The sequence below is a fragment of the Arvicanthis niloticus genome, chromosome 2 (assembly GCF_011762505.2).
Source record: "Arvicanthis niloticus isolate mArvNil1 chromosome 2, mArvNil1.pat.X, whole genome shotgun sequence".
Lineage (NCBI taxonomy): Eukaryota > Metazoa > Chordata > Mammalia > Rodentia > Muridae > Arvicanthis > Arvicanthis niloticus.
The window spans coordinates 107,094,374-107,109,756 of record NC_047659.1 but is presented as its reverse complement, the minus strand read 5'-3'; the positions used below and the strand labels follow the sequence as shown (position 1 = coordinate 107,109,756).

At 38.1% G+C, this 15,383-nt stretch overlaps 1 protein-coding gene and 1 long non-coding RNA gene across 6 annotated transcripts in view; one reads left to right on the top strand and one right to left on the bottom strand.

The window, feature by feature from the left end:
* The window catches only part of LOC143441444 (uncharacterized), a 169,996-nt gene that overhangs the window by 142,099 nt on the left and 12,514 nt on the right, over window positions 1–15,383 (top strand). The window lies entirely within an intron of this gene.
* Window positions 3,414–15,383, bottom strand: part of Ankef1 (ankyrin repeat and EF-hand domain containing 1) — a 30,806-nt gene continuing 18,836 nt past the window's right edge. For 2 of the 3 annotated variants that reach the window (XR_013108836.1, XR_013108835.1), the window contains 5 exons: window positions 13,703–13,929; window positions 11,602–11,762; window positions 10,617–10,754; window positions 9,527–9,743; window positions 3,414–3,639 (listed from right to left, as the gene is read on the bottom strand). Coding sequence is in view for 1 of the 3 variants with exons in the window: in XM_034495466.2 (XP_034351357.1) it covers window positions 9,585–9,743; window positions 10,617–10,754; window positions 11,602–11,762; window positions 13,703–13,929 (685 nt within the window). In the remaining 2 variants the exon portion in view is untranslated. Of the gene's footprint in view, window positions 9,744–10,616; window positions 10,755–11,601; window positions 11,763–13,702; window positions 13,930–15,383 lie in introns of all 3 variants that reach the window. The other variant, XM_034495466.2, reaches the window with a different exon arrangement.

The window sequence follows — 15,383 nt, the reverse complement described above, 5'->3', positions numbered from 1 at the left end:
ATGTTAAACAATGTAAAGTGTCAAATGTTGACGAGACTGAGATTTAAAGATATAAGCCTAAGTAAGATAAAAAGGATAAAAAGATGAAAGCCATTCCAAGCAGAAGTTGAAGGAGCTTGCCTAGATAGTTATGTGCAGAGATAACGACTTGAGAGGTGGTTTTGAGAAGTTATGGTACTTAATGTCCGGACAGAGTTTTGTAGTGGGTAAATATTCCTTTTATGTTTCAACATCCATGACTTTTCTTTTGGGGGGTTAAAATACATCTTTTTTTTTTTTTCTTTTAAGGGCATACTTCTTCAGGTAATAGTCTTTGAGATTGCAGTAGAACTACTATATCTTATAGATATCACACTGCAAAATCCATCTGACCACTAATAATGCTACATTCTCAGGCCATAGTGATGTCTAGAGTCCCAAAACACTGGTTTTACTGTAGGTGAGTACATTTTCACTTAGGATTCTGGAAAGGAAGTCTGGATCATTTTTGTTTCCTTGTTGCTGAGACTGAAGCTCACATAGAAGGAAAAACAAAGAGAATTCAGATGTTGGGCTATGAGTACTCTACCAGCCTAGGTGTAAGATACCATTCCTACATCGAAACACTGGATTGAGCAAACTCCATATTGAAGTGAGATTACCGATGGTTTTATGGAAGACCACCTATGAATGAGACTTGGAAGTATAAAGAAAAACCTGTGGTGTTATTAACATCAAGGAAGAGTCTAGGCAGAGGAAAGACTCATGATAGTGGAAATGAGTAATTTCCCCCAACTGGTTCCTAAAATCTGGCTTTGCCTCTTTTCTGGTACAGTATTTACTTATATTTTCCTCTATTCATTTTTCCAGAAAGGATTTGCTATGTAGGATATTACCCCCTCTATCCTTCTCTTCTAGGAGGGCCTTGTTGAGTTCTCATCCTACAGAACTCAGTTCATAAGACATTTCACTATCTAAATTTTCTGCTTTTGCCATGTATACTGTAAGTTCACAGGTTGTGTGAGGTAGAGTCATGTAGCTCCACTGGAGAAGCCTATGGTTCTCTTCTAGCATGTCTGAAATCCTTGACAATGTTCTATTTAAATCTGAAAATAAATCCTAGAATTCTCCTAGCATTAGCTTTTCTAAATTGTCTATAGGTGTGTAGATTGGCAGCTCCTGCTTATTTTTACAGGCTACTAAACTGAACATGCTCCAGGATGGAAGCCTATAGAAATGAAGCCTAGTGTGGTCATTTGGGGTGTTCTTGCAAGGGGATGAGAGGTTTCTTATGAATACTGTCTTAAGAGTTTCTGTTGCTGTGACAAAAGGTAAAGTCGGGGAGGAAAGGGCTTATTTGGCTTACCCTTCCATCATAGTTCACTATTGGAGGAAGTCAGGTTAGGAACACAAGCAGGGCTGGAACCTGGAGGCAGGAGCTGTTGCAGAGATCATGGCGGATGCTACTTGTTTTCCCTGACTTGCTCAGACTGCCTTCTTAAATCTTAGTCCAGGACTACTACTAATGATGGGGTGATCACCAAGAAAATGTCCTACAGCCGGATCTCATGGAGCATTTCCTAAACTGAAGCTCCTTTCTCTGTGATGACTCTTGTGTCTAGTTGACATACAAAACCAGCAACTACAGATAGCCTAGTCAGTTCTCATGAGCATATTACTATACTAGCCTGAGCTCTCACCCACCAAGTTTCTCTCTGGATTTCTACCTGGCAATGTGACCCCCGCTTCCACAAGCTTCTGCTTTTGGCATCTTCCATGAGGCAAGAGAGCTAAAGGTGTTTTTTATGCAGCCTGTGCTAGGCTGTTTGGACTTTGAACATGCAAAACTATAACCAAATAGTACTGTTTTCTTTATAAAGCCAGCCTGACTCAAGTTCTTAATTACAGTAATGAAAAAGTTTAATATTGTATGGTCAGTGATTGTAAAAGGTGCTGCAATAAATACACACGTGAGCTCACAGCTATTTGTATATAATTTGAGTGTCATGTATACCATCCTTAATGACTAAAGATAGACCATAGAGTGCTGTGACTAGAAATCTTACACTGTTTTATGGTTGTTTGTGCTCTGCCCTAGTGTTTTAGTTTAGATTTTGTTGCAGTGAAGAGACAGCATGACCACCTCAACTTAAAAAAAAAAAACAAAACACATTGTTGGGGCTGGCTTACAGTTTAGGAGGTTTAGTCCAATGTCACCATGGCAGGAAGCATGCTGATGTGCAGGCAGACATAATTCTGGAGGAGCCAGAAGTTCTACATCTTGATCTGCAGGCAGCAGACAGAGACTGTGTAGCACACTGGGCATAGGTTGATCATAGGAGACCTCAAAGCCCACCCTCACAGTGGAACACTTCCTCCAACAAGGCCACACTTCCTAATAGTGCCATCCCTACAGCCGGTCAACACATGAGTCTATGGGGTCATACCTATTCAAATCAACACATCTACTGTAACAAATGTTTCATCTATATTAAACCTTAAAGAAATACATTGCAGAATATTTTAAGCATTATAATCTTTAATTATTGGGGTAGACACCAAGTCTGGTTTTGCAATCCATTGTCTCTTGACTCACCAGTGTTTGATGCTTAGTATATGAGGATCCCATCAAGGAAAGGGAGGCCTCTGTGTTCTTTTGAAAAGAGAGTATGTCCAAGGATGTGTGGTTACATAGAGAAGGCTAGGGAGGAGATCACCAAGTTGCCTAGATTCTAAGAAAGGCCATTGGTACTATCCGTAGGATGTAGGACAGGGAAAGTGGGTAGTACAAATGTACCACAAGGGATGGATCATCTGGTAGAAATGTGGCCTGACTGTTAGGTAGAAGCTGAGAAGTGAGACAGAGACAGACACAGCTATTGCCTGGGATGGTACTGAGGGCAACGAGGGAATTATCCTGGCTTCTCCACACCTCCCTCTACCTGTGAGATTCAGAGAATCATCTTTCAGATGGATTCGGAGGATGGAGAATCTGTGTGGGATTCTGTCTCACACAGGATCTCCATTCTCCGAATCCATCTGAAAACCATTTGATGCAGAAACCTGGGAAGTACAACCTGGATCAGTTACTCCTTGTAAAGAGCAAGAAAAATGCTTAGGAATTCCATCACTAGCACTAAATAAGCATATGCTAAGTGAATGAATAAAGTTAAATGTGTGCAGAGTTAGGGTTGCTGGCTGAATCAACATTATGACAATACTAGCCTTTGACAGCATAGAAGGTTTAGAAGTGTAGGATGATGTACATGGAAGATACATAGAAATCTCTACCTAGGACATTATCTAGGGATGTATGGTCTGCCTGGCTATTCCTGTGATGTCCTATTGCTGATAAATCCTCGTTCTGGCTGACTCTATCTTTCGTTGTTCAGTGTTGCTCTGTTTGGGGATCCATTCAGACTTATCCAGAACACTTTGTACATCGCTCATTTTATTTTACATGTTGATTTCATTAATTCCTATGAGGAAAGTTGTATTTTCCACTTCCTTAGGCAGGATATTGATACTGAAGCCTCAGGAACAAAAGATCATAATACTTTCTCAGTTTTAGCGAATCAGGGGAGTTTTTCAAATCATCAGGTAAATCACTATAATCTAGGGGGATCAGATTTGTGTATCAGTTCCTCTTCAAAGTCTTACCTATGAAGACAAAAGGGAAACATAACAGCATTAGTAATCCTGAATAAATACACAGGCATCACACACACTAATGGTTTACTTGGGATAAAAGAAATCTCTACTGACTTCCAGAATGCAAACAGAATATTTAGTTCTTTCTTGTTAACCAGACATAGCTAGATGTAGTAATTACTACTGAAGGATCTTTGGATGCTATCGTGAGCTTCTTTGATCTGCACATATGTCCTATTTACCTTCATTTGTAAATTTCCCCTAGGATCCATAAGTTAAACAAACAGACAGCCCCCAAAATCATACAGTCCATGGAAATGGTTAAAAAAAAAAAAAACCAATAAAGTCCAGTTGGCTTCTTGAAATTAGTGTCTCGGTGTAAAAGGTATCCCAGCTTCCCCTGCTCTCTTCTTATACCACCCTCCTTCAATACAAGATGCGAGTTCAGTGGGTCTCTTGGGCATCATTTGTGGCTCCACATTGAATTTCTTAAATTGAAAATTTAATATAAGTTGAGAAACTAACTTTACTGGGGCCAATTTATTTGTACCTAGTAGATGTAATTTTATCCCAGAACATGGGAAAGAAATCATCTTTCTGTCTCTGATGTTTACACTTTCCAATGTTTGATAATACTAAAGTTTGAAGAAACAGCAACTAGCAATGGGATTTTGAATTGCATTCTTCTAAGTGGCTGTCAGATGAGTTTGCATTGCTGTTCTTGTTCATTCTTCAATTTTATTCTTAGTGGTAAATAAGACAAGTTTGTGAAATCAAATTCATTTGTAAGAGAAAGCATGATATGCAAAATGACCTCAAAGAATTACCTTCTAGACCTGCCTAAAACTTTTCAAAGCACACATTTGTAGTAGGCGTTGCTAGTATCTGATCCAGGTTTTCTTTGTGAGCTAGTACCCTCTTGTGCCAGCTAGCCCATCCTGTGCTCAACTGATGAGAGTGGCGGCTCAAAGCTGCCTCCCTTTCTGGAATATTGTTCTTGTGTACTAGATCTTGAGTCTCCCTTGACTCCATGGTCCAGGGCCCACCATGAGGGCAAAAACAGCAGTTATGGGGGAACACATAGCACAAGACCATCTTTATTACATTGCAAATAGAATCAGAGAGAATCAGAAATGGGAAGGTGTTGGGACCGGATCTAACATCCTGAGACACACTCTCAGTAACCATCTTCCAATCACCTCCCAATAATCTATTCAAATTTTGAATCTGTCAATGAACTAAACTATTTGGACCTTTAAGACATGCATGTTCGTGTGCCTTGATTGATTAGGCCCTTTTTCCCTGATAACGGTGATGATGAAGAATGACTTTCATGTATTTCCTGATAGGAGTCCCTCATCATCCAGCCAGTTGATGATGGTTGTGAGGTTTCTGTCCTGACCAGGAGCTAGTTAGTGTCTGATGCTGGAGCCTAGCCTCTTTACTGGGTAAGACAACCTCTGTTGGTACAATCCATATTCCACAGTTTTACATGCCACAGACCAGAGCAAATTCCTTCTTGATCTCACGTCATTCTTTTTCCTGCCTCACCTTGTCCCTTTCTATGGCCATATTCTGTCTACAGATTACTTGGACTAGAGATCTTGAACTAGAGGTCAGCTTCTGTTTCTATGAACCAGTTTAATCTACAAAACTATTTAGATGCTAGAGGAAATCAACTTCTGAAGACACAATTTTAACAAGTAAACCCTGGGGCCACTATCTACTGAAACTGCCATTACTAGAATTAGTGCTGATGTCTTATTGCAAGGATGATTTGCCCATGTCTGATTACTAGAAAGTAAGCTACATAAATAAGTGCATGTTTAAGTCACTTAAACTAAGACTTCAATGTTTTAACTCACTAGAGGTGAAGGTATGTTAGCAAGCTTTCATTGCCTTGGTTTCTAGGTCTACTCCTCTTCCTTTTGCCTACTTTGGCTTTCCTTTCTGCCTGATGGTTTAAAACGAACCACAACTGACTACCAACTGTATGTGGGCACGGGGCTAGCTGCCCTGAAGGTTGTAAACACATCTGGATGGTATTTGTGAAGCTCCCATCTAAGGTCACAACTATTATCCCTTCTTTATAAACAATGAAACACAAACTCTGTGGCTACTGTTACTTGGAAATTAAGACATACATGGAAAGTTGGAAAATGACACTAAATCTTCAAATCCAAGTCTGTGGATAAAGCTCATGCTTTTACCCATGACTCCATAGTGTAAAATCAAATGCACACCTTCTACTGTGTTATGCATCCATCCACAGTTTCTCCATGCTCTCTAGAAGATAGCTATCATGACCTCCATGGAATTATCCCTGACACTTAACATTTCTTCACCCCTTAGCTGATAGGGATTAATGGTGATTCAGAAATCCAGATACCCAGATCTATTGCTGACGTTCTAACCACCCCTTTCCCATGCCCAGGAAGTCCCCCTTCTTGACCTCTTTCACGTGCCTATCCAGTGTCTCGCTCTGTCTCAGGGATCCTCCCTTCTTAGGTTACTTGCTCTTCAGTTCTTGACTCAGAGTCCCTAACTAGAAAAAACTCTAGACACTGATAATCTAGACCTTTGCATATCAACCTTTTATCTTTTAAAATAACAAATGTGTTTATTACAAAGTATTCCACTTTCATAGTTAAAAAAATTAGAAAACACAAGTTAAGTAAGAATAAAATAGAAGCTAAAATACAATGTATACCCCAATCACTGCAAACCCAGAAAAACCTGGAAAATTTCCATTGACACATTGCATAATTACAAGTCTGAGATGTTGTATAGTCTGTGCAGTTATCTTTTCATGTAACGCTAACAGACTTTTATGCCAGTAAAGCTTCCTCTACAGAATTACTGTCATGTACACACAGACTTTTCTACTCTAGTTTTCGAGGGTGAGACCCAGCTCCCAGCTCCTGTTGCTGCTGTCCATATAAACCACTCAGGGTAACAACACCAACGCTTTCTCAGAGTATTAGAGGAACTCTGACTTTTCTCTGTTTGGTTTCAGTGTTAAAACTCCACTTGAATATCCTTCACACAGTTCCATTTCAAATGAATTAAGCCATTAGAAAGAAAAAAAAAAACATTTCATCCTGGGAGAAAGAGGGCTAATTATGACCAGTCTCCTCTCAGTTTATGTTTACAAAAGTCTCTACACATCACTAAATTTGAGATGAAGATCTGATACAGTGCCTCCAGTTCTCTTGTTCCTTGACGAATAAGCGTTTCCCTGTGCATTAAAAAAATATAGAATCCTGTAGATACATCAGGAGACATCTTTGTTATCAGTTAAATTTTAGTGGTTTCTTATGGAAGAATAAGGGACAATTTGAGAGTCAAGCTAAGTAAATGATGTTAGTAAAAGTTGATACTGAGGAGAGGACCTTCTGCTCCTTTAGGTTCAGCACCTGGAGCTTGTGAATAAGACTAAATAAAGATAAATTAATAGAAAAATAAAGCTTATTTATATGTCCATATTCTTGTTGTCCCATGGTGGTAAGCTGCATTAGAATTTAAGTTTATTTTTTTAATTAAAAGATTCCTGTATATGAGTGTTTCACCTACATGAATGCTAAGTACAGAATGTGTGTGCAGTGCCTCTGCAGGCCAGAAGAGAAGTTACACATGCACCTGTGGGCTGCCTGAGGATACTGGAAATGGAATTCAAGATCGTTGTAAGAGCAACAAGCTCTCTTAACCACTGAGCCATTTCTCCAGTCCAATAATTTGAGATATATTAATATCAGGTTATACTTCACAAATGTGTACATTTAAAAAATAACAGAGAAAGGGGAGGAGGCAGGGTCCTTGGGAGACACAAAACCAACTTGTTTGGAAAATTGGGATTTCAAGAAGACAAACAGAAGGTAGGAAGCTTGTGGTAATGTTTATCCACACAGCTCCAAGCAGTCTCTTCTTCGTATTTGTAAACTTCCCCTGGAAAAGGGATCTGGAGTAAAGTTGCTTCTGTTTTCCCTGCTGTAAAAGCTCAAGAAAGAAGAGGAATTTGTGGGAGATAAGTAATCAACTTGTGTTTGGAGTTGTCTCCACAGTCACAGCCTTTCAAGTAAGAAATGAATACGTGAGAACATACTGCTTAAATTACCAAGACAAGGGAGAAGAGAAAGCCTGGACCATCAGAGGAAAGGCATACATTTAAGAAATGGAAACACGACATCAAATATCACAGCATTATTAGTACTTATCCCATAAGGAATCAGCCAAGGATATTAATCATAGTGAGTAAAACTCATAAACTTCCAAATTCCTACTTTCAAAGATGCTCCCCAAGACACAAGACACAGTACGATGTGTGACACAAACTTCCCACATTCTGACTTCTGGTTAGTGTGGTACTAAAGAATGTGCATGTCATACTCTTGATATGGTTGCCTCAAACACAGTGTGTGACTCTGTTCTTGAGAAAATAATATCACAAAAACCAAGGGATATTTGCAAAATGACTGCCTTATATTCTTAAATAGCAGCATTTAAAAGACATCTTCTTTCTAAAAAGGAATAAGGCATTACGTATAATTATTCCCCCCCCCCCCGGGAAGTTAGAACGTTTCATGCTAGGCTTTTTTCCCCCATAATTCTTTTATCAGTTCTCATTGCAGGATTTCTTAAATCCATCATTAAAGCCCTTTCTCCAAATATATTAAGGGAATATGATATCTCTAATCATTCTTGTATAGTTTTCTAGTATCTGGAAAGTTTGCTCAAATTATCAGCTATTATATGAAGACAATTTGGATGGACCCTTAGTTGCAATTTCTCCAAAGTAGAGAAATTTTTATTTTATAGTAAGCAGGAGATATGGAAATTTATCTTCAAAGCTTTTGATAGAAGTTTTGGAATCATAACTCAGGTTATTCCCGTGGTTTTGAGTATTTGTTTGGACCCTTAAAGAAGCTACATCAAAACAGAGAGAGGTATATTATTTGGGATATATTAATTATTAATATATTATTATTAATATATTATTAATATATTATATAATATATATTAAACCTTATAGACCTTAATTCTATCCTAGGACTCTATGGTCCAGTGAGAACACATACACTTCAATCATCCAACCTGAAGGTGAGAGAGTTGCTTCCAGGGGATGTAACTGTTATTCAAGACACAAGATCTCTACAGTATCAGAGTAGAGGAAACAGCAGAATGTACAGTGTCTAAAGTTTACCTGGCCCAAGGTGTTTGAGTCACTTTTACACTGCAGTTTGAGGAAGAAATTCCCACATCTAGGGGTTATATAGCATCTCCCTTTCCTCATATTAATTTGTGTTCCCATCAGTTCCTACTAGGCTTATTATTATTATTATTATTATTATTATTATTATTATTATTATTATTTTGTACTATAAAACAACCCATGACAATGTATACGCTAGGTGAATTATCTACCACTGGGCTATGATCTCAGCACCTTTTTTTTGAGATATGATCATGTTATATAGCCCAGGATAGCTTCCACTTTGCAACCCTCTGCCTCCATAGTGCTGAGATTACAGGCATGTTCTACCTATACTAATTTTTTTAAAGTTTTTTTATATGTCTACATTCAAAATCATTATTATGAGTTTTCTTTTTAAAACATGGTTCTGGGGATTGATCCCAGGGCCTTGCATGTGCACTATAATTATTTTTAATAACCATAATGGAGCACATCTGATAAAATTTTGACAATATTTATAACTGCCATGTGGCCTTGACACTTAATGAAGATTGGGAATTTATATGAATAATCTGCCATTCATTGCAATATGAAAGGGAGCTGCATGAGACAACTCAGGATATTTACAGCTGTTACAGCAAAAACTGGTCTTTTATAACAAATTCTTAATAGGTGAATTACTTTGGGTTTTCTGGAAATACGTACTTTCTCCAAACTGACTCTGGGCCACAGAGCACTTCTCCCGGGACGCTACTGCAGTGACTTAGTTCTTGAGCATTGCCTCTATTGCCTGAGCTTTCTCCTTGATGTGCTTTTGGAAAGGCATCATGAAGTCGTCAAAGTCCACCTCATATGTGAACCTCTCCCTCCGAAGTTCCCTCTTCCTGATCAGCTCTGCTGTTGTGGCTTCAGGACTCCAAATCTTAAATAAACAGTCAAAGGTGAGGCAGCTGTTACCACGATGGCCAGCAATTTCCACTCCCACACTTTTGTTTTTTTAACTAAGCACATGCTAGATGATCACTCTATCCATGAGTTACAGCCCCATCCTAAGACTTCCCATAGTTTCAACCGGAACTATCAAGTACACATCAGAAGTGCACTCTACTGTGTTACTCTTTTATGACCGCAGTGGCTATGTGAACATATCTATTTCTAGTGAGACCCTTCTAGGAACAGTGGTCAGAAATGCTCTTCAGTTCCTTCTCTAGTCATCTCAGGGGCAACTGCTGCTTGGTTCTATGATATCCACACACAAGATCAAAGGATTTGGGAAGGCTAATGTAGAAGTCAAGTTATTTTCAGAAGGCAGAGAGTGCTACTTATTCAGCATGGCTGGATGGGTACTGGAAAGATAACTCCTTTCCTCACAGATGTCTCCACCTATTTAAGGGCAGGCATTCTAAGAGACTAGTGAATTTGTTCAGCCTTGATAGTATGAAGTTTCCAAGATGTTTTGGTAAGAAATAGGGTCTGAGAAGTTACAATGCCAAATGTCTATAGAATATGATGACTGAATGGCTCAAAGGAATGCCATTGACTAAAGAAGACACCAGTCCTTTAAGGAGATGTAAGTACTAGTACTAGTATAGATATGGTAACAAATGGAGCCAGACTTTGGGAGTTAACATTTGGTCTCACTAAGATGAATGTGGCAGAACCTGGCCAAGGGACCACCATGGAGGTGACTGGGAGATGGACGGGGGCATTTGTTCAGATGACCTGTGGAGTCAGCATGTGGAAAAATGAAATTATGCTCTCCATTGTATTATAAGGCTTTCCTCAAAATACTTACCCTTTTGGGGATAAATGTGATATCAACTTTCTTAGTGAAGCCACTGGTAATCAGAGAATTGAGGTAAACCACACTATCCCTGTGTACTTTCTTTTCCTCTGTTATTGCTGGCACAGTGTAAATGGATGACAGTGTTTCCTGGAAAAATATTTTAAAGTATAAATTGCTAAAATCAAGCATTCACTATATTTTCTAGTCTACAGATAAGATAGAATACTATTAATGCTGTAGTTCTAGGCATGGGGAGACAATTAGGTTGCCTTGTTGGACTTCACTTTATTAGTCCTATCTGAGACAGATAACATGAGTTTTCAAGGTACCTATCCCTGATCTATAGATATTCATAATATGGACTCCTACTAAAATGATAATGGTGTGTTTAGTAGGAGCTGCACTTGGTGGGGACACCATTGCCACAATTAGTCCACAATCAGAACTCTGTGCCTTCCGCCCAGTTCCTGTTCCCAGCTCATTCTCTACTATCTGCATTCCCCAGTCCCCAATGTGATGGCATTAGGTCTTATTTCTTTAGTCTCATTGCCTGATCTCTGCCTTACACAGATCTTCAGTGAACCATGCACTTCCCTAAAGAAGTTTCCTGCTTGGAAATGCACTGAAGACATCCTTACTGATAGCAATTTCTGTTTTTTGTTTTTTGGTTTTTTTTTTTCTCTATGTTTGGATCATCTTACCGAATCTGTAAAATTTGGGACCGTGTAGATACAAATTCAACATCAGTTCTTTTTTCAATATCCTAATCATTTGATTGAGTCATTTGTATTTCATGTGGATTCTGTTTACAATGAATACTGTATAGACTCTTCAGTAATAGTAATTTTCTTGTAAGATATGTCTTTATAATTACTGCCAAAGATTCACATAGCATGCTACTTTCTCTTGTTGTGCAAAGCATAACATAATGCCACTGGAGCCCCAAGAGTTTAAGGATGTCCTGCTACTAATTGGTAGCTTGTATTTGTTTTACCTCTTCCTTCTTAACATCCGTGCCTTCTGTCTTCAGTTTAGGAAGTTTTCCTTTCATTTTTTGATTATCTGTTGGTTTAGGCAGGTTATCTAGCTTTTCTTTTATCATATCAATTATTCTATAATCAGCATATGCCTTTGCAATATCCATGGCAGCATGCCCTGTTCCAAAAATAAGCATAAATTGAAAGTCACAGTAAACCAGTTTAAGGATAGACTATGTAGAAAAAAATCAGCATGGTAGCATATGGCAGTGCAAATTCACAGAACATGATAGTTTCCACAGTGGACCTCACCACCAAGACCCAGATTTTTTTTTTCCCCCACGAGACGTGGGAGGAGGCGGGCAGGAGCGGGCAGGATTCGAGCACGCGCAAAGAGAGACCCGCGCCCTCTGCAGGCAGACGCCTTACGGGCTGAGCCACCACCAGTTCGCTCAAGACCCACATTTCAAGAGCCATTTACTAACAAGACTTCTTTCTTAAATCTTTTGACAATGTAATATCTTAAAATGTGAGTGATAAATATTTAATTCTGTTTTCAATATTAAGTTAGTTGTTGTCACTCCCCTCATCCCCATCACACATCGTGTGTGTGTGTGTGTGTGTGTGTGTGTGTGTGTGTGTGTGTGTGTGATTGTTTTCTTATCCTTTCTTCTATGTTACAAGGAGGTAAACCCCCCAGATAGCTTGGGAAGCTGTTGCTCAAACCTGCTCTTAGACAGGTATTCTTTTACCTCCAACACCACCAGGCAATCCTAACCACCAATATCACATAACCAATGATAATACTACCTGTGATTAAGGGACAACTCAAAGAATGCTGTTGTACAGAGCCTACAGCAGTAATGAGTTCCAACTAAGGAAAAAGATACACCTCCAAATAGTATGTGTCCTAGACCTATGAAGGCCTCAAGATATTTTGTCAAATATTAAAAGAACATCAAGGTTTACAGTCTCTAGATGGCCAGTAATTATGAAATAAGGATGTTAGCAGTGATAATCTGTGACCTGCGAAATGCCCTGTGTTAAAGACTAACAACATGAAATTACTGCAGAAGTAAAATGCGTAGGAGTACCTGAACAAGACTGACACCACTAGACATACTTAGACAAGAGAAAGCAAGAGGTCTGAACCCTACACAAGTATCTATAGGAATTCTGAGGGCAGGCACAATAGTGTTCTTCAGGGAGGAGCACACCAATTTGTTACCCAATACCAAATGGTCAGCCCTGAAAACATATACATACAGGTCATATTAAAGACACTGAGCAGGCCATATTTACTTGTTTAGGTCTCTCTCTCTCTCTCTCTCTCTCTCTCTCTCTCTCTCTCTCTCTCTCTGTCTCTCTCTCTCTCTGTGTGTGTGTGTAACAACAAAGAAAAAGAGGTTATGAAAGAGAACAAGGTGAGTCTACAGAAGGATTTAGAGGTAGAAAAAGGAAGAGAAAATGATGTAACTATATCATAATATCAAAATTTAAAAACAAAACTATAAAGAACTTTAAACATCCTAATTTTTTCACTTAGTTTTTTCATCAAAAATAAACTTTAAAACACACTGGAAATTATTACAATTAATAATGGCATTCTAAGTTTAGTTTGTGTATGTAGAAATATACTAATTTTATACTATCTATGTTTAATGATGTAGATTATAAATACATTTCTGTAGTTTCTGGGTTAATATGCATTGTACTAAGGTATCATTTAGTAATCATCAGATTAAAGCATACGCTAAGGATTAGGGTTGTGGAAAGTACTTCAGTAATGTAATAGAGAAACTTTCTGTCATTTGAACCTAGTGAATAAGAAAAAACCTTTAGGCTTGTATTTCATGGTTCCTTCCATTTTATTACTCTGGAAATTTTTTTTTTTTTTGCTTTAACTCTACAAAAATATCAGCACTAAAGACTACAAACACAAAGAACTGAGCCTTTAAATCAGTGATTAAAAACTGCTAGTTATCAGAGTATTTCCCCACCACATAATGAAGGCTTATGTTTCTGTCATTACCAGGAAAACCATGCCTTTATGAGAACAAATTTGAAATTTAAAATCCCCCCTTTCTTGCCCCAACCATCAGCATTATGAATGCATACCTTTTCTGTTTTCAATCTGGAATTTGGCACCCATATCAAGTAGGTATTTTACAGTGTCCATTCTACAGCTTTCAATGGCTCTGCTTAATGGAGTGGAGTTGTTGATTGATGTTGCATCTATTGCAGCTCCAGATTTAACAAGAAGCTCAACAATGTCTTGCTGGCCAGCATGGCATGCAAAATGAAGTGGAGTCCACAGAAAATTATCTGTTGCATTAACATTTGCCCTGTACAACATACATACAATAAATTAATGATTCTGGTTGTTTCAAACATTGGAACCTAAAGAGTCAAAGTAAAGGATTCCATGCAATTTTAACCTCATTAAATTATCATTCAGAAGAGCTCTGAGGAGAATAAATTGTGTAAATGTTCTTATACTTTCATATGCTTCCTAATACTTTTGTTTTGCATTATTTAGCAGCCTTAACTTCCGTTGTGTGTATGAATGTGTATGTATATATATATTCATATACACACTCATATATATGCATATATATATAAAATTTCAAGCTAAGTAATAAATATGTACAATATATAAACAATATATAATATATGCACAATATACACTAACAATACATATTGCTTATATATATTGTTGTGCATATATTGTGCATATAGATGTATATAGTAGGAGCTGCAGTTGGTGGAGACCTCACTGCCACAGTTAGTCCATGACTAGAACTCTGTCCCTTCTACCCAGTTCCTGTTCCCAGCTCATTCTCTACTGTCTACATTCCCCAGCCCCCAATGTGATGGCATTAGGTCTTTTATTTCTTTAGTCTCATCCCCTGATCTCTGCCTTACAAGGATCTTCAGTGAACCACGTGCTCACTAAAGAAGCTTCCAGCTTGGAAATGCACACACACTGTATTATGTAAATATAATATATATTGTTTTTGTATATTGTTGAGCTTGAAAAGCAACTTAGGGGCTGGGAGTTACATTTTTTGCAAAGGTTAAAAATCAATAAAATTCCAAATTTATTTTAATGAAGATAAAAGCTGGGCAAAAAGATAAAATGTGCACTATTCTACTTTGTATCTACTTTCTCTGCATGTTCTGAAATTTAAATGAATATTCATTATTTTAAAATCTAAGTACTGTAATGTGTTATATAAAATTTTAGTCCTTATTAGAACTTCACTACTCAAAAGTTATTTTTCAGCATCTATCTATCTATCTATCTATCTATCTCAAATGAGTATCTTTGCCATAAAATACTGTAACAGCACCAAATGTCTTTCTTCAAGTATTTGCAATAATTGTGCTGATAAAAGCATTGCATATTTTAAGTCATTTAATCATCAATGAATTTGGAGCTGGGTCCTATTAGAGCCTATTGCACACTTGGGGAAACCAAGGCATAGAAGTGTTCTAAACTTGCTTCCAGTCACACAACAGTGGCAGAAATAGCAATTAAACCTGGCAGTTGTCTTAGTTTTAAGAAATAGATGAAAATCCCCGCTTTACAGATCTTTGTAGATGAAGATGCTTGCCTCTCTGGAGATGGACTTTAGGAAATGGGAAGGTAGGGATGTTTTCTGTCCCTGTGGCAGTCCTTCTGCTTGAATGTGCCTCCTCCTCCATAAAAGAAGAGACGACTTAAAACTTGACTGCACACCATCTCACCATCTAGGCAGAACCTCAAGGCAAAGCCAAGTTGTCCAATCCCTAGCTT